General features: G+C 44.6%; 1 protein-coding gene across 2 annotated transcripts in view; it reads left to right on the top strand.

Annotated features, from left to right (window-relative positions):
- Positions 1 to 18,167, top strand: part of EMB1135 (RING/FYVE/PHD zinc finger superfamily protein) — a 240,192-nt gene extending 222,025 nt beyond the window's left edge. For both annotated transcript variants that reach the window (XM_086486114.1, XM_086486118.1), the window contains 3 exons: positions 16,949 to 17,077; positions 17,155 to 17,266; positions 17,337 to 18,167. In XM_086486114.1, the coding sequence (XP_086342240.1) occupies positions 16,949 to 17,077; positions 17,155 to 17,266; positions 17,337 to 17,398 (303 nt within the window). In that variant the 3' untranslated portion in view covers positions 17,399 to 18,167. The remainder of the gene's footprint in view (positions 1 to 16,948; positions 17,078 to 17,154; positions 17,267 to 17,336) is intronic.
- The last annotated feature ends 5,811 nt before the right edge of the window (positions 18,168 to 23,978 follow it).

The raw sequence follows: 23,978 nt of genomic DNA, 5'->3' as shown, positions 1-23,978 counted from the left end.
AGTAAGCGCCTCAATCTCCATAGGGGGGGCAGCTAATTCCGCTTGAATAATATCATGCGGTACGGAAGCCTTACCTCTAATCAGCCGAGAGATCATAGATACCAGGGGCTTCTCCATACGTCTCCAGCCATCCTGGCCTATAGAAGGTCCCCAAACCTGCACCCCATATAGCATAGTAGAAGCAACCAAAGTATCAAAGAGCCATAACTTTGTCCTAGGTTCTTGGTACTGAACTTGCGAACACATCCTCTCCATTCCTCCCAGAGCCGCACCAGCTCTAGTTAGTCTAGTCTCTGCTGCTCTTCTCAAAGAAAATCTCGGCCCAGTAAAGACTACCCCCAAGTAAGTGTATGCATTTGTATACTCCACAATCTCCTGACCATATTTGAAAGTAGGTATTGATCTCCTAATCCATTGCGGTGTGGTGTTAAACACCATAACCTTGGTTTTACCTAGGTTTACACACAGTCCACTATCCTCTGCAAAACTGCGTAGTGCATCCAAATGTCGTTGCATACCTTCTGGTGAGTCAGATATCAGCACAATATCATCAACATATAGCAACAATGGGATCCACGTCCCTGCCAGTTGGGCATCCCTGTCACCTTCTCTACTCAGACACCTCATCAACATACATACCAAATAGAGTAGGAGACAATGGGCAGCCCTGTTTCACTCCAATAGTAGAGTGAACTAAATCAGATACCCCTTCGGGAGTGCGCACATGTCCTACCACTAATCTGTACAAAGCCATAATCCCCCAAATCACCTCTATCGGCACCCCCATCTCCTGCAGTCTGTGCATCAATCGAGCTCTTGTTACCATGTCAAATCCTTTGCGAAAATCCACAAAGCTACAATAGATCCGTCTCCCATGTGATCTGCCCTCCTCAATGATGGCCATCAGTGTCAGAATATGATCAAGAGTGGAGAAACCCCTCCTGAAGCCGGCATGACCCTTTGCTCATACACCCTCGCCCTCTGCCCAATTACTCAGGTGGTTCTCCAGAATAGATGCATACAACCGTGCCAATGTGTGTCCAACCATAATAGTGCGGTAGTTCCCAGGCTCTCTAGGGTCCCCAGCCTTGAAGATGGGCACAATATTAGACAACCTCCAAGTCTCAGGTAATCCCTCACACATGGCACGATTGAACAACACTGCGAGAACCTCCATCAGCATATCCCTGGCATGTATAAAGTGCTCCGCTACTAGACCGTCATGATCATAAGGCTTCCCGGTCCTCAACCTGTCGATGGCCCTTTGTACCATCTCAGGTGTAAAGAAAGTGCTCGTAGCTGGGCAAGGCTTGGTAGGGTCTGGACGGGGTTCGTGTCCAGGAACCGTATATAATGATGTCGCATATTGGTCCCACACATCAGGTGAAGTAATCACTGGGGGAGGGGAGTGCTCATGGAAGAGTCGCCATGCCTCTCCTGAGTCTCTACTCAAGAACATCTGATATAAGTCTCGTTCCATCTGAGCTAGGAAAGCTCGCTTCTTCCGTCGCACAAAGCGTCGGAAAGCAATCCGAGACTGTCTGTAAGTGATGACTGCTAAAAGAAGATCCCTCTGAAGCTGGGCTCTCATCTCTCTGCATTCATCATCATACCAACTATTCTAGGGCTCGCTCCCAGAATGTCGTCTCTTGCCGGTTTGAGTGTGTGGCTATTCCACTGATGCAGCCCCATGTAGTGTCTCAGTCAGTAGAGTGGTACACTCCTCCACTGAGAGGCCTGTATCGTTTGTACCAGTTGTGCCTTCCAATAGACGGTCCCAAATCTCCTCTGTATAAACGAAATCAGTCTCTGGAGTAAATGTATAGCGGGTGTGTGACTTGCCTCTTGATGTCTGGGTTGTACTATATTGAAATTTGACGGACAGTGTCAAGAGAGCATGATCTACTGCTATGCCCACTGGCCTGGCTCCCACTGTGAGATCCTAAATGTAGGGGATAAAGCTCGGTTGTGTCATAACATAATCCAATGTACTGGCCCCATGTCTGTGTGGAAAGCATGTGAAACCGGCTGCTCCAGGAAATCGATGTAAGCCATTAAGTATAGCTAATCCATGTGTAGTCATCATTTCCATGAGGTATCTCCCATATTGCGTCTACTCTCTATCATCTGAGAATCTGTCAAGTCTCAACTCACCCACATCCAGCTCTCTAAGCATCTCATCTGAAGTGTCGTAGAAGATTGTCTGCGAGTTGCCCGTTCGGGCATTGAAGTCCCCTAGGAGAATGATATCACCATCCCTAGAAAACTCCCATATGTCATCATCTGGTATAGACAAAGGCGACTGCCCTCTGGATACAGCATACACTGATGTACTGGGAGGAAAGTAACATATGGCAATATATAGGAATCGACCTGTGGCAGCTCTCAGTCTTACCCACATATATCTAGCATGATCATCTCTTCGTACAATATGCAGTAATGGTTGTAGTTCCTCTCTGAATACACTGCTACTCCTCCTGAACCTCTACTCCCATGCTCAGATCTCGCATTTGTCCTGTGAGCTGTCTCCCATCTGTATCCCACCACATGTGGCATCACCTGTCCAGGGGCCTGATAAGTCTCTGAGAAGAATACAATATCCTTGTCTTTGAAACTGTCCCCAAATGCACCCACGTCCAACCTCATAGACCCATTACAATTCCAGGTCCCATATGTCTCGCACCGTCATGCAGTGCGCCGCTCTAAAATCACCACCCGTCCGTCCATCTCTATAGAAGGCCATCTTTCCCTTCTCCCTTGCCGCTGTAATCTCTGGCATTACCTCTCTCATATGTGCGAGCTGTGAGAGAGTCAGGTCATCACCAAGGAAAATACCTGTCTTTTTGAGAGTAGGCCTCTTCCTCAAGAAATGGCACATGGTACTGAAGCCTTGGCTCTAATGAGCCGCGAGATCATAGAGACCAGAGGCTTCTCCATGTCCCCCCATCCATCAGTACGACCTGCTCTCCCATGATGATCCAATGAAGTCCCCCAAATCTCAGCTCCATAGAGCAAAACAGAAGCCACCAAAGTGTCAAAGAGCCAGAGCTTCGTCCGAGGCTCCTGAAACTGAACCTATGAACACATCCTCTCCAATCTCCCAAATGCCGAATGGGCTTTGGTCAATCTAGTCTCTGCTGCTCTCCTCAAAGAAAATGCTCGTCCGCTAAAAACCACTCCAAGATAAGTGTAAGCATCTGTATATTCCAACGTCTCCTGGCCATATGTGAATACGGGCGTTGACGTCCCGATCCACTGTGGGGTGGTATTAAATACCATGACCTTGGTTTTTCCAAGGTTGACAGACAAGCCACTCTCATGGGCAAACCTATGCAAAGCATCCAAGTGACGTTGCATCCCCTCCAGAGAGTCGGAGATCAACACAATATTTCAGTATATAACAATAGCGGAATTGTAGCAGGCTACAGTGTCACTTTCACAGGACAGTTAGTTTACAGTTGGGGCTTTGGTCAGTTGGTCTTTGGTCTGGTCGGTTCACACTAGACGGACTCGTTGGGCAGAGACATGTGGCAAGGATAGGGTGGTCTAGTGGACATCGTGGCCAGGTCACCACCGCCACCCAGTGGGGATAGACTTAGATGATGTTCTTTATGAGCCGCTGGTGGCTCTTGATGATTGTACATATGAGTAGTCGTTTTGGGCCAGTGGCATTATCCAGTACGTAGTCGTCTAGAGGGAGTGAGTCTATACACAGAGCACGTCTTCACCATCCCGACACATCTGAGCCTCGACACCCCCATTGTACCTGTGAGTCTTGGGCTGGAGCTGAGTGTGCTGCCACGCCAGAGTCTGTATCAGTCTTTGAGATAGTCGAGTCATATGTTCTGGTCTGCTGTTGTGTCTTTGTGAGCTCTGTTGACGTCTATTGTTTCCTTTCTGTTCAGTTTGTTTGAGGGAGATTCAGTCTTTTTGAGTGAGATTGTCACGCATATTGCACTGAGGACCACCCACTATAGAGAGCACGACACATTATCCGCGCTACAGGTGCTCCCATTTTGGCGATCACGGCAGGACCTCAAAGGAAGTCTCACTCTTGTGGAGATACAAATCGTGAAGATAATTGGTTGTTACCTAGCTCCGCACACTTGCTTGCACTGTGTAGATAGTCTGCTGGTCTGGTCCTCTCTCGCCCTGGTCCAACCAGTCCTAGCCCTAGTCCTCGTCCCTCGTCTTGGTCTAGTCCTCGCCCTGGTCCAGTCCTCCTCGTCCTGCCAGCTAGGTGGTCTAGTCACTGGTCCTGAACCAGGTGGTCTAGTCACTGGTCCTCACTTGTCCTATTTTAGACCTGTGTTGTTCAGCCTACAGTTAGAGTCTTCTTGCCCAAAGCTTGGTTGGATTGGTGGTCACTGCATGACACATACAAGGCGGTCAGTTGAGCGTCAAAGCGCACTACTGAGTCCTCTGAAGCACTATAACCGAAGGCGACCTGTGGTATCTAGTAGAAGTCCATTAACCTCATCACCCATACCTCCACATACGACATCCCCCATTCCTTCATCCGGTTCCACATCTTCCAGATCACCTTCTCCAGCAAAGCTCTCTCCTATTCTGCTACAGCAGGCTATTGAGCAACAGGCTCAACAAGGGGCCATGGAGGCGTTGGCTAGTGTGTTGGCCAAGGTAAACATCAAGTTCCCTACCTTCAAAAGACTCTCTTCGGAAGATGCTGACGACCATGCACGGAGGTTCGTATCTCTCTGTAGAGGACGTGGTCTAAACAGAGAAGATGCTTATCTGGTACTTTTGCCAACCACCTTGGACGGCTTAGCAGACAAATGGTACAGCCAGTTTGCAGAGAATCATTTTGCAACTTGGGCAGACTTAAGGCAACAGTTCTGTGCAGCTTTCAGGCTGGGTGACTACCAAGAGAAAGTGTTGGATGAGTTGGCCAACATGGTGCTCCAGCCAGAGGAGACTTTTGCAGAGCTTATGACCAAAACCAAGTCTCTGGTTGCTAAGCTTCCCCAGCAACCCGGTGAATTCATGGTTACGAAGTGGGTGGAGAAGACGCTCCCCAAAACCTCTCAGCAAAAACTCCGAGAGAGCCTCCGACCCCACTCCACACTCGAGGAATTCATTGCAGCCGCTACTAGGATAGAGGGGGCTAGGAAGCTGTTCAACAACTCTCCTCACATAGATACTCCCTCTGTGTTCTCGGAAGGTAGTCCTGCTGATCCATTGACTTCCTTGCGCAGGGAACTCTAAGCCCTCAAGCTACAACGCGCTCTCCAAGAAGAGAAGTCAATCTCTCTGAGACAAGAGAAACCATCGCACCTTGAGGCTTTGGATCAAATCAAGAGAACTAGAAGAGCTTCAGTCTCAGCAGGAGACTAAGGCTATGCTTTCGGACATTGATGGAGCCTTCCTGGCAGCAGTGGCTGACTTGCAACAGGTCAAAGTTTCCAAGGAGGCCCAGATTGTAGGAGCTACGCCCACAGCGGAATCTATCGTGAAGAACACCTTTCAGCAAGTGTCTCTTTATGAGATGCTCCGGCTAGATGCAACCCTTAGAAGTGACACCCTCTCAATAATTCAGTCTTTGTACCCTTGTACAGGGCCTAGTGGCGGGCACCTACCTGTGCAGCCCTTGGAGTCCTACATGATTTCATATCCAGCTGCTCCCCTCACCGATTATAAAAGTACTGTATCTATTCTTGGGCATCAATTCTCAGGCGTCATAGTGGATGGTGGGTTTGGAATCAACCTAATGCCCGAATTTACCATGTTAGCCTTAGGTCTGCAGCCTACCCGCCCTGCTCCATTCACTGTTACATTGGCAAACCAGAGGACAGTCTACCCTCTGGGCATAGTAGAGAAGGTGCCTTTGAAGATACAAGACTTCACATTTAGCTTGGATTTTGTGGTGGTCAGTCTTCCTCAGGTGGAGGGAGGATTCCCTTTGCTGATTGGTAGATCATGGTTGCGGCATACTAAGGCACTTCATGATTGGGGAAACGACGCCATGTGGATACATACTCCCGGCTCCCATATGCAACAAATTCGGCTTGAAGGTGTTAGGGAATAAAGGCCTAAGTGCCTTGTACTTATAACTTATAAGTTAAAAAGACTTATAAGTGAGGGGGCCCAAGTGTGAATGGCCCCCTAGTCACTTACTCATATACTCAAATGTGAAGCCCAAAAACAATAGCGTGGTTTTTTTTCCCAAATCCCAACGAGCTCTCTCTCTCTCTCACGTTTTCTCTGCGTGTGCTCTTTCTACGCCAATCTCCCCTTCTCCTTCACTCTCATTGCATAGAGTAGCAAGTGGGCTCTCTCTCCTGCTCCCCCACACATGGTATCAGAGATTTAGGGTTTCCAAGAGAGCCATCTTCGCAACACAGATCAGAATTCTGTTCTTGCTCGCTGCGGGAAGGATATTCAACCGTTTTCGATCAACTCCGTCGCGAAGGGATCCTCTCACCATGTAGAATCGACCTCCGGTGACAGTTTCCCCAAAATTAAGGTTTCAAAAACTGGCGAACAGCAGCCTATTTCTGCTGAAATTGACCAATTTCGGGGTCAATTTGATGCAATTTCATTAGGGCAAGTCTCACAGGTCAATCTTACAGGTGTTTCCACCAACGAGGTTTTGAAAATTCAGCAAAACAGGTGTTTACAGGTCTGATTTTTGCCCTAAAACAGGGAATTTCAGCAAGCAAATGATGTAAACACCTTGTGGAAACCTTTGGTAAGGGTTTGGCAGTGAATGTACGCCGTTTTGGGGTGATTTTGCGTGAAATTTGCTCGCTGTTTTTCTGTAACAGCAAGCTGTTTTTTGCCCGATTGCGCACATTTGGGCGTGTTTAGGTCGGCAAAACAGGGTTTCAGTGTTTGCAATCACTCAGAATGGCTTCTAGCAGTGAAAGTGGCAATTTGCTGCACATTCGCAAGCTTGAAGGTGCCCATAACTTTGCTATATGGAAGAAGCAATGTTATAATGTGATGTTGCAGAAGAAATAGGCGAAACGTATTAAGTTACAGGGTGTGAAACCGGTCGATATGGAGATTGAAGAATGGGAAGAAGTGGACGAGTTGGCTCGCTCCACGATCATGCTTTCGGTGTCTGACAATTTACTCTTCAATGTAGAGAATGAGCAGACAGCATGGGGCATGTGGAAGCGTTTAGACGAGTTGTATGCACAGCAGAGTGCTGCCAGTAAAGTGTATTGGCTTAAGAAGCTTATGGATCTCCGTATGAAGGAGGGCACGCACATGTCAGTGCACCTCAATGAATTCAATTCTATTTTCAGCCAACTGACAGAGTTGAAATTCACGATTGATGAGGAGTTCAAAGCTACTTTTCTGCTATGCACATTGCCCGAGAGTTGGGATGTATTCCGGACAGCTCTTAGTAACTCAAGTGCGTCACTTAAGTATGCAGATGTAGAGAGTTCTCTCTTGATGGAAGAGATGAACAGAAAGAACACCACAGGTGGGTCTTCTAATGCATTGCACTTGAGAGGCAGGTCTCAACAGAGGGAGAAATCTGACAGTAAGGACAGGGCACGCAGCAAATCTCGTAGGAAAGATGTTGTGTGTCATCATTGTGGAAAGAAAGGGCATTATAAACGGGAATGCTATGAGTGGAAGAAAGAGAAGAACAAGGGTGCTGAAACTGATGCAAAGGACAAGGGAAATGCCAAGAAGAGCACTGTGTTGATTGAGGAAATCAATGTTGCTAGTAGTTGTGACAGTGACAGCAGCACTGATGTACTCAATGCCTCTTCTATGGATGCACATACCCTTGCTATGGGTTCTGATGTGGACATGCATACTTGGATTCTTGATTCAGGTGCCTCCTTTCATGTAACACCTCATAGGGATTGGTTTACACAGTACTCAGGTGAGGTGCAGGGCACTGTTTATTTGGGAGACAACTATGCATGTGACATTGCAGGTATTGGCAGTGTCCAGTTTTCCTTTGCTGATGGTATGACTTTTGTTTTGCACAAAGTGCGCCATGTGCCACAACTCAAGAAGAGTTTGATTAGTACAGGGCAGCTAGATGATGCAGGCTATCACACCACTTTTGGTGATAGCAAGTGGAAAATTTGTAAAGGGGCCCGGATTGTAGCCAAGGGTTGTAAATCGGACACTTTGTATCCTTTGCATGTATCTAGTGTGCGTGACCATGTTGTCGCCGTAACCGAGCAGCCAAGTGTTTCTTTGTGGCATGGCCGGTTGGGACACATGAGTAAAAGAGGAATGGAAACTCTGTCTCGTTGTGGTTATCTGCCGTGTTTGAGGTATGCTGATTTTTCTCATTGTGAGCACTGTATTTATGGTAAGCACAGTCAAACACCGCACAAAAGGTCTTTTTCTTTGAAGTCTGACAGGTTAGACTTAGTGCATTCCGATGTATGTGAAATGCCACAGTTGTCCTTAGGGGGAAAGAAATATTTTGTCTCGTTTATCGATGATGCTACACGTAAGGTGTGGGTGTATCCAATACGTGCTAAAAGCGATGTTTTGGATACTTTCAAGAAGTTTCTTGCGTTTGTTGAGAATCAAACAGACAAGAAGCTTAGGTCTTTGCGCTCAGACAATGGGGGGGAGTATGTATCAAAAGCATTTATTGACTTTTGTGCTACTAAAGGTATTAAAAGAGAGCCCACGGCTCCTTTTAATCCCTCTCAGAATGGAGTTGCAGAGAGGTTGAACCGGACTATCCAGGAGAAAGTTCGGAGTATGCTGTCACATGCTGCATTACCTCATGGTTTTTGGGCAGAAGCTGTGCAAACAGCTATTCACTTGATTAATCGCTCACCTAGCAAAGCTTTGGGTGGAAAAGTGCTTGAGGAGGTGTGGTCTGGCAAGCCACCCTCATATGCACATTTAAGAGTGTTTAGTTGTGAGGCCTATGTTCACATCCGGAGTGAACTGCGCACCAAACTAGAACCAAAGTCTCATAAATGCATTTTCCTAGGATATGGTGAGGATGGTGAAATGGGGTATAGATTATGGGATCCCGCATTAGGGAAAATCATACGCAGCAATGATGTCATCTTCAATGAGAATTGCATGCACAAACAGCCCACAAAGGTCGAGGAAGTGCGCCGGGTTGTTTTTCGTGAAGATGTTACATATGGACAGCCAAGAAGGCCCAATGTTCAGCAGCCTTTACATGCTGAAAATGGTGCTGAAAATCAGCCATTAGCTGCTGAAAATCAGCCCCAACAAGTTGCCATTGATGCACCACAGGTAGGGGAACAGGTTGATGCTCCTAGACCGCCCGTTGTTGCGATGCAACCGGCTGAACAGCCTGCTGTTTTTGATGGTTTACAGGCTGAAAATCCACCTGTTATGGATCATTGGGTGCGTAGGTCTACTCGGGTGACAAGGCCCCCCGATAGATATGAACCGTCTTTGGACTATGTCATGCTTACTGATTGTGGTGAGCCGTCTTGCTATAAAGAGGCTATGCAACGGGAAGACAATAAGAAATGGTTCAAAGCAATGGTTTCGGAAATGCAGTCTTTGGAGAAAAACCATACATGGGACTTGGTTGATTTGCCTAAAGGGCATAAGGCTCTGCCATGTAAATGGGTTTACAAGACCAAGGTCACATCTGATGCTTCTTCAAAGTACAAGGCACGTTTGGTTGCTAAAGGGTACAAGCAAAAGCATGGTGTTGATTTTGATGAGATTTTTTCTCCTGTTGTAAAGCTTGCCACATTACGTCTTGTTTTAGGCCTGGTTGCTTCTGAAGATATGGAGTTAAAGCAAATGGATGTCAAAACAGCGTTTTTGCATGGCGATTTGCTTGAGATGATCTATATGATGCAGCCAGAAGGTTTTGTGTCAAAGGGGCAAGAGAAGAAAGTATGTAGACTCTTGAAGAGCTTGTATGGTTTGAAACAGTCTCCCCGTGCATGGTATCACAAGTTTGATACATTCATGAGGTCTCAAGGATACAAAAGAAGTAATTCTGATCACTGTTTGTATATCAAAACGGCAAGTGATGGATCTCTTCTATTGCTGATTTTGTATGTTGATGACATGCTTATTGCGGGTAAAAATGTCACGGAGTTGGATGCATTACAGCAAAGCTTCAAGAATCGCTTTGACATGAAGGATCTTGGTGATGCTAATCATATTTTGGGCATGCGTATCTCTCGAGATAGACCTAACAGGCGTCTGTATCTATCTCAACGAGATTATGTTAATAAGGTGCTACATTGTTTTCATATGGATGGGGGAAAGGCACTTGGTACTCCGCTGCCTCCATATGTAAAACTGACTGCACATGACTGCCCAAACACAGATGATATGCGGGCTGAAATGGCCAAGATTCCTTATGCATCAGCAGTTGGCAGTTTGATGTATGCTATGGTTGCTACACGTCCGGACATTGCATTTGCGGTGGGAGTTGTAAGCAGGTACATGAGCAATCCTGGCAAAAAGCATTGGGAAGCAGTAAAGTGTATCTTGAGATACTTGAAAGGCACTAAAGACTTGTGCATTTGTTTTGGGAAGAGTGAGACATCTGTGCATGGCTTTACAGATGCAGATTTTGCTGGACATCCAGATTGCAGGAAGTCTACCTCTGGATATGTGTTTACATTCACAGGAGGTGCAGTTTCTTGGATTTCTAGACTGCAAAAATGTGTTGCTTTGTCTACCACTGAGGCTGAGTATGTGGCTGCCACTGAGGCATGCAAAGAAGCTTTGTGGCTCATGCGTTTGGTAGAAGAGCTTGGCATTAAGTCACCGGTTCCTGTGCTACACTGTGATAGTCAAAGTGCTATTATGCTTGCAAGGAATCCTGTTTTTCATGCCAATACAAAGCACATAGAGGTGAAGTATCATTTTATCAGGAGTGTGCTTGATGACAAGAGCATTACACTTGTCAAGGTGCACACAGATGACAATCCTACAGATCTTTTGACCAAGAGTCTTCCAGCAGAGCGGTTTGCATATTGCCGACAGATGATGGGTGTTGGATGAGTGAGTACATGATCAGCTGATGTATCATAGTTAGTTGATTCTTTGATCTCCCAAGGTACATTGCCTTTAGGTGGGAGGTTGTTAGGGAATAAAGGCCTAAGTGCCTTGTACTTATAACTTATAAGTTAAAAAGACTTATAAGTGAGGGGGCCCAAGTGTGAATGCCCCCTAGTCACTTACTCGTATACTCAAATGTGAAGCCCAAAAACAATAGCGTGGTTTTTTTTCCCAAATCCCAACGAGCTCTCTCTCTCTCTCTCACGTTTTCTCTGCGTGTGCTCTTTCTGCGCCAATCTCCCCTTCTCCTTCACTCTCATTGCATAGAGTAGCAAGTGGGCTCTCTCTCCTGCTCCCCCACAGAAGGAGGGATGGATCCAATGGCGCATCACAACTCATTGTCAGTTCAGTCCAACCCCGACCCTGAGCAACCCATCGCACCTAACGGGTCTGACGAGAACCTGCTACAGTGGTTGGAAGCTACCACATCGATGCCTTGCTACACGGTCTCTATTCAAAACTCACTTGTGCCGCCGGTCACACTCTCTCTTCCAACTTCTGAGGAGGACACAAATGTCCAAAGTCCTACAGCGGACAGTACAACAGTCGAAGAAGTAAGTGTGCCAGAACGAAATTCTCATGCTTCGAATGATCGGCCAATGGAAGCCCTCGGTCTCGGGGAACCTATAACACATCACCGAAGGGGGAAGAAATCTTCTCTGCATGAACTTGCCAAAGATTCCCCCTTTCCTGTAGCATCTCCCAAGTCGGACCCCCTTCAAAAGCATTCTGTTATGTCAGGGTCTGAAGATTTACCCTTCGAGGAGCTTCTACCTGGATGGTTACAAGAAGAGTATGCGGAGTTTCCAATCGATCAACCACCTGCACATGATGTCTCAAAGCTCCAGGAGGCAACTCACCTCTCATCTTCAGAAGCACCCTCTCCAGCTACACCCCCTGACCCGGTCAGAGAAGTCAACCTGGGAGATCTTGACAACCCTCAGCACGTACTCTTAGCAGCTTGGTTATGGGAGCATCCCGCATTACTCAATCAAGTAGTCTCTTCCATACACTCTTTTAAAGATGTTTTTGCTTGGTCCTACAAGGATTTGGAGGGGATCCCACTAGAATTGGGTGTCCATACTATACCTCTGGTTGAAGGGGCTAAGCCTGTAAGAGGCCGAGCTTAAAAGCTCAACCCGAAGTATGCGGAGGCGGTCAAGTCAGAGTTAGAAAAAATGCAAGAGCTAGGGATCATTGTACCTGTGGAGCACTCTGACATAGACTGTGTACAAAGGAGACTGACGTGGTAAGCGCCTCAATCTCCATAGGGGGGGGCAGCTAATTCCGCTCGAATGATATCATGGGGTACGGAAGCCTTGGCTCTAATCAGCCGAGAGATCATAGATACCAGGGGCTTCTCCATACGCCTCCAACCATCCTAGCCTACAGAAGGTCCCCAAACCTGCACCCCATATAACATAGTAGAGGCAACCAAGGTATCAAAGAGCCATAACTTTGTTCTAGGTTCCTGGAACTGAACCTGCGAACACATCCTCTCCATTCCTCCTTGAGCCGCACCAGCTCTAGTTAGTCTAGTCTCTACTGCTCTTCTCAAAGAAAATCTCGGCCCAGTAAAGACTACCCCCCGGTAAGTGTATGCATCTGTATACTCCACAGTCTCCTGACCATATTTGAAAGAAGGTACTGATCTCCTAATCCATTGCGGTGTGGTGTTAAACACCATAACCTTGGTTTTACCTAGGTTTACACACAATCTACTATCCTCTACAAAATTGCGTAGTGCATCCAAATGTCGTTGCATACCTTCTGGTGAGTCAGATATCAGCACAATATCATCAGTATATAGCAACAATGGGATCCACGTCCCCGCCAACTGGGCACCCCTTTCACCCTCTGTCAATGTAGTCAGACACCTCATCAACATACATACCAAATAGAGTAGGAGATAGTGGGCAGCCTTGTTTCACTCCAATAGTAGAGTGAACTAAATCAGATACCCCTTCCGGAGTGCGTACATGTCCCATCACTGATCTGTACAAAGCCATAATCCCCCAAGTCACCTCTATGGGCACCCCCATCTCCTTTAGTCTGCGCATCAATCGAGCTCTTGGTACCATGTCAAATGCTTTGCAAAAATCCACAAAGCTACAATAGATCCGTCGCCCATGTGCTATGCCCTTCTCAATGATGGCCCTGAGTGTCAGAATATGATCAAGAGTGGAGAAACCCCTCTTGAAGCCGGCATGACCCTTTGCTCGTACACCTCGCCCTCTGCCCAATTACTCAAGTGTTGCTCTAGAATAGATGCATACAACCGTGCCAATGTGTGTCCAACCATAATAGTGCCGTAGTTCCCAGGCTCTGTAGGGTCACCAACCTTGAAGATGGGCACAATATTAGACAACCTCCAAGTCTCAGGTAATCCCTCACACATGGCACGATTGAACAACACTGCGAGAACCTCCATCAGCATATCCATGGCATGTATAAAGTGCTCCGCTACTAGACCGTCATGATCATATGTCTTCCCGGTCCTCATCTTGTCGATGGCCCTTTGTACCATCTTAGATGTAAAGAAAGTGCTCGTACTTGGGCAAGGCTTGGTAGGGTCTGGAAGGGGTTCCTGTCCAGGGACCGTATATAATGATGTCGCATATTGGCCCCACACATCAGGTCAAGTAATCACTGGGGGAGGGGAGTGCTCATGGAAGAGTCGCCATGCCTCTCCCGAGTCCCTACTCAAGAACATCTGATATAAGTCTCGCTCCATCTGAGCTAGGTAAGCTCGCTTCTTCCGTCGCACAAGGCCTCGGAAAGCAATCGGAGAGTGTCTGTAAGTGATGACTCCTAAAAGGAGATCCCTCTGCACCTGGGCTCTCATCTCTCTGCACTCCTCATCATACCAACTATTCTGGGGCATGCTCCCAAAATGTCGTCTCTTGCCCAGCTGAGTGTGTGGGTATGCCACTGATGCAGCCCCATGCAGTGTCTCAGTCAGTAGAGTGGTGCACTCCTCCACTAAGAGGCCTGTACCATTTGTGCCAACTGTGCCTTCCAATAGATGGTTCCATATCTCCTCTGTATAACGAAATCTCCTCTGCCCCCAAACAGACCCAAATATACCCCTAAATGGCTAGTTAAACTGGGATCTGGAAGGGATGTCTGTCTAGGGACTATATATAAGGATGTTGCATACTAACCCCACACGTCAGGAGAAGTAATCACTAGGGAAGGGGAGTGCTCATGAAAGAACGCCATGCCTCTCTTGAGTCTCTACTCAAGAACAACTGGTATAAGTCTCGCTCCATCTGAGCTAGGAACGCTTGCTTTTTCTGGTTCACCAGGCACCGGAGACTGTCTGTGGTTGATGACCCCTAGGAGGAGATCCCTTTGAAGTTGTGCCCTCGTCTCTCTCTACACTCATCGTCATACCAACTGTTTTGAGGCATGCTCCTAGAACGGCATCTCCGTATGGGTATGCCTTTGCTGCTGCACCATGCAATGTCTCAGGCAGTATGGTGGCGATCTCCTCCACTGAGTGTCCTGGCTTGCTCGCTGCTGTATATAGACGAGTGTAGATCTCCTGTGTATAAACAGAGTTGGTCTCTGGTGTAAATGTATTGCGGGTATGTGTCCTCCCTCCTGAAACCTAGGTTGTACAGTACTGAAACTTGCATAGTTACACGGAATGGGAACGGGGGGCTCCAGGACGTTTCCGGAACGGGGGGCCCTTGGGGTGGCGGAACGGGAACAAAGGCCAAAACGGTAGCCTTGAAAGAAAGGGAGAGGGAGAGGGAGAGAGAGCCTTGAGGGAGAGGGTGAGGTAGAGAGCTTGAGAGAGAGGGTGTAAAGCCTTTCTTTATATAGGAGAGGATGGAAATTACCCCCCCCCCCCCCCCCCCCCCCCCCCCCCACACACACACACACACACAAAAGTTCAAAAGACCTATCCCAAACTGTCTTTTTTTTAAAACTTTGGCGTTCCGAATTTGCCGTTCCGTGTTCCGCTTGCCGCTCCGGGTCGCGTTCCGGTTATGCCTGGGAAGGGAACGGCATTCCGTTCCCGTTTCCATTTCGAGGAGGCGCCGGGCTTGGGAACGCGTTCCGGGAACAAGAGGGCCCTGTTCCGCCCGTTCCCTATTACTACGACTGAAAGAAGACGGAAAGTGTCAAGAGAGCATGCGCCACTGCTACACACACTAGAGCGGGAGCCAATAGAGTCCTTCAGAGGAGCCTTTGAGGCCATCCACACTGACCTTGGCAAGTTGCTCTATGATGGTTGTCCATCCTTTGAGCTTGCCTCACGGGACATTTTTTTAATAACCATACCTATGTCACACATAGGCAAAATGGGTATGGTAATCTTTCTCCGGTTCAGTCACCAACCTTGCAGAGTCTGGAATGGCCTAAGCTAGATAGAGCCTTGATAGTAGCAACCAACAGGAGAATCGAGGCGGATGTGCATGCAGCAATGAGGTGCACTTATGGTTCCCACAAAGCAACGGTAACATTGTTTATGTCTCTTCATGTGTCTGTGTATATCTTTCGATTGTAGAGTTTTCACATACACCAACAATGTGGACTTGCAAAGGGGGAAGCGTGATGAACGGCTTCCTTGCAGTTGGATGGGAGACCAAGGTGCTCTGTAGTTGCTGAGAATGTGGTGTGCGGATACCATATTGCGAAGCAAAGCTTGTCAATGGTCTTTCCCTATAGAAGATGGAAGCTAACTATCTGTAAGCTGACTCTCTGTCTTGTGAATGTCCTGTCAAGCCCCAAATCTCCTATATCCAGGTCTTTAAGCATCTCCTGTGAAGTGTCATAGAAAACTGTCTGAGCATTGTCCGTCCGGGCATTGAAGTCCCCTAGGAGGATGATGTCACCATGCCAGGGAAACTCCCATTTGTCATCGTCTAGGATAGAGAAAGGTGATTGCCCTTGAGGCCCAGCATAGACTCATGTATTGGAGGCGAAAGTAGCATATAGCAATGTATAAAAATCGGCCTGTGTCGGCCCTCAACCTCACCCACATGTATCTAGCATAATCATCTCTTTGTACAATGTGGAGAAGTGGTTGTAGCTCCTCTCTAAATAATTCTGCTACTCCCCCGATCCTCTGCTCCCATGGGCAGAGCTTGTACAGGGGGAGGGAAATTCCTCTTAACAGGAACGGATCAACAGGTTGGCAACCAGTTGAAAGTCAACTCTAGACCTATGGTGGGAGAAGGATATGAATTATTCAATTAGGAAGATCAGGATGCCAACGTATAGATATAAAAGATATAAACATTTGATGCATGTTGGCAGAGGATTTTAAGGGTTTTGAAAGGTAACCAAGCACCCCCATGGAACTTTCTAAAGAGAGAGAGAGAGGTTTATTTGTCTTCTACACAAAAGCATATAGAATATTAAACTATATTTTGTATTGGTTACTCATGATAAAAAATAACAGACAACTGTGAGCATTCCATCCGTACTATTTGTTTCCCTCGACGTTTTTTGTATAGGTAGCAAGAATATATTTTGAACCATATTTTTTGCATTGTTTGGTGCCTAGAAACTCTGCACCCCTTGGAAATGCAATGCCTATCTCAATCTCCTTCTATGCCCAATGCTCTCACTCATCATGTAGCCAACACCACTGAATCTAGATATCAAGAGAGGGATGTAGCACCCTCTGTAAATAACTAGAGAGCAAATGTGCTAGTCTCCAAGGCAAACTCCCTTGTCTAGATTACCTAATTCTAACCCTGAATCCAATGCACAACCTAATAACAGAGTTGATGTAGAAGATGCACACATTTCAAGCAAGCACTTCTTAATCAGAGATCAAACAAGACACATTTAAGCCTAAAGAAGAGAGAACAAGATTGTTTTCATTCATATGTGCCTGTTTTGCTTTATATTCAGGTCCGTCACAATACTGAGGTGATGGGTTGATGGTTTTCTTTGCCTGCAGTGTATGCATGGGCCAAAGTGCAAAGTTGGGTCAGCTTGTACAGTTGGTAGAAGAGTTCAAGAAATGTTTATCCTAGGTGGACTTATCCTTCCAGTCTGGGGCACAGTAGAGAAGGCTCTTTCTAAACAGGTACTTCAGTTTTTGTTCATTTTTAATGGTATTAGCTTATGAGCATTGATTAATTTCACGTGTTCATTACTTTTCAGGAACGTATCAGCCATAGAAGGCTCCGCGTTGTGTGGTTAGAAACATCCTCAGATAATCAACGCATTGTCGGCTTACATATTCCCAACCCGGCTGTGAATGCTGTTATATCAGGTATATCTTCTACCCTCATATTAGTAGTAAGCTCTTATGAACCATGCTTAGAAAATTCTGTTATTGGTAGGTCTCTCTCAAATGCAAGCTGCAACACAGCGCAACGATGGTGCGCATCCACCTGAAGTATAAGTCTATAGTTGACAACCCTACACATTGCAGTCTGTCTCTCTGAGCTCTGGGAGAATGCCAAAATTTTCAAGCTTTATCCCTTTCCTTTTGAGTCTACACCTATAATGATAAATAGGACAGTTTCTGAAGGTCCGGGGCTTTGTGAATCCATGTCGGAACCATTACGTCAAGTGTTGGTGGTTGGGGAGTGCATGTGGTGTGTTTGATTCCATTGAAAGCAAATTGAACAAGACCTCAGCCTAGAAGATTGCTCGGATATGCGGCTTAATGAACAAGAGCCCTTGAAGCATTTAGGAAAAGCCTTGATATCAGGTCAAATCTGCAGGACAGGCTACGTCTCCAAATCTTACTTTTTGTACATAGTATACATACAGTGAACAACGGGTTCTGGATGTTCTCTAGCTAACAAATGTATTTCTGGGAAAACCAAGAAATGGTAGAACTTCAGTGCACATCCCACAAATTGGTCTAAGAGCAATAGGTTGTATGCTTTGAAATCATCCAGAATGAGACGCGCCTTCATGCTAGATGGCCACTCATTATGATAGAGATACATGTTGTAACCGGCTGGTGATACTCACCAGGCAGTGGGAGAGAGCAACATGATTGTTACAATCATGTTTGTGATTTTGTTGGGAACATGTTATAGGTTCTCATGATGCCCTAAAAATGCTAGTTCTGTAATGGAGTGTCCTAAGGTCCTGTTATTGTACCAATATTTTGTATTTGTTTTGTGAAGCTAACAACAAAATTTCTTTGCCTCCCTTAATGTTGGTAGGTTATGAGGTGAGGAGTTTCTTTTCCGTGTCAAAATGAATGCTACATAAAGGAGTCCATCTTACTTTTCAAATTGTTTTTCTCACCAAAAAAACCTTATTCAGTTGAAGAAGTTGAAAGAAAATTAGCCTCTAAGCCATGTTTTCATGCCTACTGTGAGTTAACGCCAAAAAAAATTGGTTTTGAAGTGGTGATAGGAAAGCAAGTTGTGAACTTTCAAAGCTCTTAAATTGTTGTTCAAGTACAGAACTATGATTCAAAATGAATCTAGAAGTTAAAACCTGGAATATTTATGAATTTTGGAACAACATCTAGCATGAACTTTGATTAACTAGGTCCCATTTTGGATTTTGTCATGAAAAACTTAAATTATGTATGAACTTTTCAAGACAACCATGTCATATAAATAGTACTTCTCAAGGACATGAGACATGAGACGGTCAAAAGTCTCAAATGAGAGTAAATGTTCTACTTCTAATTTGCATAAACAAGGGATTATTGTCTAAAATATTTGCAAAAGCATTAATATAACATAATCCAACTTGCAAGTGTAGAGTGTGGGTTTTGTCCTAAAGTCTGAGTGAAGGTAGGAAGAGGGAAAATTATCCCACATGTAATGCAGTCAAGTTGTAGAGCTACATAAAGCTCATTCTCATAAATGAATAAATACAACTCTATTTTGCATTACATCTCCCTTGTTTATGGTGAGCTTGTGATGGCTTAGCAAATACTCAAGACCGTGTTTATGAGTCCAAGTTAATTGACCTTGGAACCTAATTCGTTTGAGTGATAATCTAACCAACACACACTCAATTGTGTGCACAATGTTTACCTTTCATCTAGCACGATCCCATTCCCATCTAGTGGTATCTGAGCACCAAGATATGCTAGTTAGGTTTTCTGTTATACTTTTGTGTGATTAGCTTTCCTTAATCTCTATTAAGATTTTGCATAATTAAACTCATTCTTACTTGTCTCTTATCATTGGATTTGGGCACGTCTACATGGTCACTACCCTAGTTAATGATTAGAGATAATTAGTTTGAGATATAATTTCAATTTTGATTTTTTTTCATATTTATACCTTCCCATCAAGTGCCCCCATTTGCTCGCATCCACACAATTAGACCATTTGATTTATGTGCGTGTGTAGTACTCTTTGAGATCTTTCCAACGAGCTTGTGTATCTCACCCCAAGACTCATCAAAGAATAGTATGGTTAAATTTGATAAATTCATGTGAGCCATTTTCGTTCATTCTTTGTGCATGCTTGTGTCTGCAGCAACAAGATGAGCAGCCCAAACATGTGTATACCTCCAAGGCATTTAATGCCCACTGAGTCTTTTGTAGAAAACAATCCCAAAGGTCTTCAAGAGCCAACCCCATCGTGGTGGGAACCAAGGCTTCTAGGGGATAATTCAATTCCTTTTTAAAGCGTTCGCACAAGGTTCCTGCCCTACATTGTCGAGCTGACCCTGCCACTGCTCGCTTGCCTGAGACTTGCCCGCACTGCCTATCACTTGTAAGCCTGCCATCCCACGTCCTTGATCAAATCCAATCAAGCAACATAGGGCGCCATTCACACTGATAATGGCTAACAAGAAACACTTTGTGGCTAAGGCCCTTGTCTCGCGAGCAGACCCTAAGGTTTGAAAGCCTCCCAAGAAATATAAGGGGCTCGTCTCGTAGCCTGCAACAAACTTAAAGGAATCTTTTTAGGGATTTAATTGGTCAAAAGACTTTCAAATTCTCCTTTGAGCTTCAAAAGGACTTCTTCCACGCACTCAACGCAAGAAACTCTCCAAAGCTTCATCAAGCCACTCAAAGACCCTTTTTTTAAAATTTCATCGAGCATTCAAAAAGGGATCATCATCCTAGCCAAAGCTTTGGACTCCACGTCGGCTTGGCTACACATCAAAGCAAGGCATAAGAGCATTACTTCTTTGTGAAGAGGGGCTTCACCCTGGTGAAAAGGAGCTTCACAAAGGAAGAAATTTATCTCTCTCTCTCTCTCTCTCTCTCTCTCTCAAACTTGCAATGGAATGAATCCAACCAAGCACAACAATTTCAAATAAATTTTAAATTTTTGTGCTTATGTAAAGAGGCAAGACATTGGCTAGGAGAGTCTCCTAAGCTAAGACCCCTTTATTAGCACAATGCGGGAAAAAGGAATTGAAAAGTATAACGGAGAGGGGTTTCTGGTGGGATTACCTAATGAAAAAATGTTTATGGTCTATTATCAGCACAGCCCTGAAGCAACAAACCGAAACCAATGGAGTGCACACTAGAGCAACGACACTCATAGCAAGTGCACAGAATTGTGCCTAGGACGAACAAGCATAAGGAATTATGATCACTTCCTTGCATGATAACTATGTGCATGCACATGAAGCTTGGCATGTTCTAGAGAGTAATTTCGGAGCTAGGGCCAAAAGAAGTAAAGTTGGTCTCAAAAGAAAACTTTACAAGATCACTATGACTGAAGGGGAGGACTTAAGAGCATTGTCACGCAGCTCACTTACATCCACATCGAAGTACGTGAAGATGACAAAGTGGTTGTACTTTTCCACCCTCTTATGACCACTTAGTCACCATTCTTGAAGAAAAAGAACCGGCTCCACCTTTCCAAGATGTCATCAACTCAATTCAAGCATAAGAAAGAAAGCAAAAAAACTCATTAACATCATCAGGAGGGGCTTTTGTCATGTCATCCTCAAGGGAAAGATATTCACCATTGACATCATCAACTAGAAGAAAGTGTTATGAATGTGGAAGAATGGGACACGTAGCGAAAGACTGCTACACAAACATACCTTGCAACAAATGTGGTAAAGAAGGGACACCCTCCTTCTCGATGCTATTCAAACAGAGGTAGTAGTAGTGGAGAAAGCAACAGTAGTAGTAGCAATAGCAGAAGCTATAAAGAGAAGAGACCTATCAAAGGATCAACTCACACGGTAGAGGACAAAGAAGAAGACAAAGCCGAAAATAACCTTGTCTTCTACTTTGAATATTGTTGTTTGTGTGGACTTTTATTTTCCTATGTGGATTTACCATCTTATGTGGATACCAATTTATCATCCTTAGTGGATATTGCATCTTCAGTATTTTGTCCTAGTCCAAAACCCAAGGGGAGGATTGTAAAGTGTGGGTTCTGTCCTAAAGTCTGATTGAAGGAGGGAAGAGGGGAAATTATCCCACATGTAATGCAATCAAGCTGTAGATCTACTTCGAGTTCATTTTCATGAATGAATAAATACAACTCGACTTTGCATTACATCTCCCTTGTTTATGGTGAGCTTGTGATGGCTTAGCAAATACTCAAGACCGTGTTTATGAGTACAAGTTAATTGATCTTGGAACCTAATTCGCTTGAGTGATAATCTAGCCAACACGCACTCACTTGTGTGCATGATGTTTATCTTTCATCCACCCTAGCTAGTACGATCCCATCATAAAGTGTGAAGCATATGAGCATATGCTCTATTTTGTCTTTGAGTGGATGCACTATGCTTGTGAATTAGAATCATACAATTCGGACAAATGTGCATTATCAAAAGAGGTGTGGAAGTGCAATCCATTTGTTCTATGGATCCTTGAAAGGAAGAACATAGAGCATGTCCTATTAGCATTGTCACTCCCAAGTACCTTGAATAATTGTCCTACGTAATCCCGTATGTTGAAACTTCAGCAAATTGACCAACAAATTCACGACTTACGTTCCCTTTTCCAAATATTATCCTTCAATACTTGTGTTTAGGCTATTGTCAATTTAGACAAGAATCCCCTTGTAGAAGCTATTTTTAGATCTCGTCTTAAACACCCTATTTTGTAAAAGTACCACATTCAACATTTGACATTTTCCTCTCTATGAGTATAATTATCTAATTTTTTTGTAGGAATTATGTGGAGTCAATATTGCTTCTGTTACTACTCGTTGTTCCTAAGGGTACTTGCAAGTGAGGGCATTTTTGTAGAAGTGTGCAACCATGTTTAGGGGCGCTTAAGGAATTCTAAAATAGTCTTTGCGTAATAGTGAGACCACCCTTTTGGACACATTGCTCTTCTTAACAATGGCTTCTCAGCTACTAGTAAAACCAAGGGTTTTCTTGCTATCTTACTTGTTGCCACTGTGGAAGAGTTCCAGATTAAGGGGAACTTCTTAAAATTTCTTGCAAGATGAGCTTTCTAGAGCTTACAAAATGCTCTTCAAATGCATATATACACAGGAGAACATAAGTGGTGGCATCCACATGCAAAGTAAAAATTGCATTCCTTGGAAGCCCTAGATTTTGTTGGAGTATCCAATCTAACACCATCTCTCCTAATCAAAATATGGCTTCTAGCGATGCCACTAAACCTGAGGGAAGGTGACAAAGTATCCAAGTTTAGATAATCTCTCCTTCCTTAGATAATTTTAAGAGATGTTGCAACATGGTGTGAATAGCCTCTTATGATGATGGCATGGTGCAGCCACAGAAAAGAGAACTCATGTTAGGATTATAGCCTGAAATTACATGCATTTGATCTTATATATGATCATACACAGGCCTCTAAATTCTACTACAACTATCCAAACATATGAAGAGAGAGAAAAGACTATAAGAGTGTTATTGAGTGGTATTTAAGCAACACACTCAACACATGTGTGTGTTTCTATATGAAAGCTAGATAAAATCCTTTGTGTTATATTGGGCTTAAGGATCAATTGAAAATTACTTGAAGTGCAACTTTACATCATCTTCTACAACAAAAAACCTCTTATGATAATGGAATGAAGAAACCCCCTCAAAGTGGACTCATGGTGGTGCTATGACATGTAATGCAATGCCTTTGATCATGTATATGGTCATACATAGGTGTTGTAAAAGTCTACTACAACTATCTATCAGCTGCCTGTAATGCTACAAATTCAAGATTGCAATCAATTACCTACTTTTAGGGATGATTAGAATGACATAAATTGGCTATATCTTCATAAAGTGTGAAGGAAAAATGTCCCCCACATCATGGAGAATCTACCTACCAAAGGAATCCATGCGTTTCTATTAGCCTAAGGAGCATCATCTATTTTATTATGGTTACTGAGCTGCATGTGATAAGCATAGCAAGCCTTCATATTTTGTAAAAAAATCACATCATTGTTTTGCTAGAATGATTTCTAAGTTTTTGAAATATTAACTTTCTACAAATCGTAGACATGTCAACTCTTGCAAAGATGTGTACAAATCGGCACTCATATTTGGCCAAAAGTAGTGGAGCACTACTAATTATGTAGGTTTGTAGAAAGCAATTAAGCCTTAACAAGTAGGGGCCAAAAAATTTAGAGGCCCCCAAGCAAAGACAAATTGGTGACAACACTCTTTGTGAATGAGGACCTTATGCTTGTTTAGAACTAGAGGGGGAAGAGAAAATGAGATGTGAAAAGTGTTGACACTAGAAACAAAATTCTCAAAATGTGCCAGTGTGTGTGAGAGGTCATAGAGGGGGAAACACCATGCTCCTTGTCGCTCATCAAGGATGTGTATATGTGTGTTTTGGGATAGAGTAGGTAACAAGGAGGAAATAGCCATTGATGAAATGATTCCCATGAGTCCAAAGGTTAGCATCACCCCTCTCAACTTGTGGGTGCAAGCGATAATTATTGTGTGCTAACATCGAGCTTTTTGGAGGTTGTGAAATCCTTTATTAAAGCTGCATTTGACTAAGAAACCATTGATTGTTCATGATATCAGAGGTGTGATTGATAGTCTCCTCTCTGCTCTTCTCTTTGGACAACTATTATCGACAAAAAACTATCATA

The sequence above is a fragment of the Adiantum capillus-veneris genome, chromosome 2, assembly GCF_014529385.1.
Source record: "Adiantum capillus-veneris isolate H3 chromosome 2, ASM1452938v2, whole genome shotgun sequence".
In the NCBI taxonomy this organism is placed as follows: Eukaryota; Viridiplantae; Streptophyta; class Polypodiopsida; order Polypodiales; family Pteridaceae; genus Adiantum; species Adiantum capillus-veneris.
The sequence above is the reverse complement of the archived record's forward strand: the minus strand, read 5'-3'. Positions and strand labels throughout refer to the sequence as shown.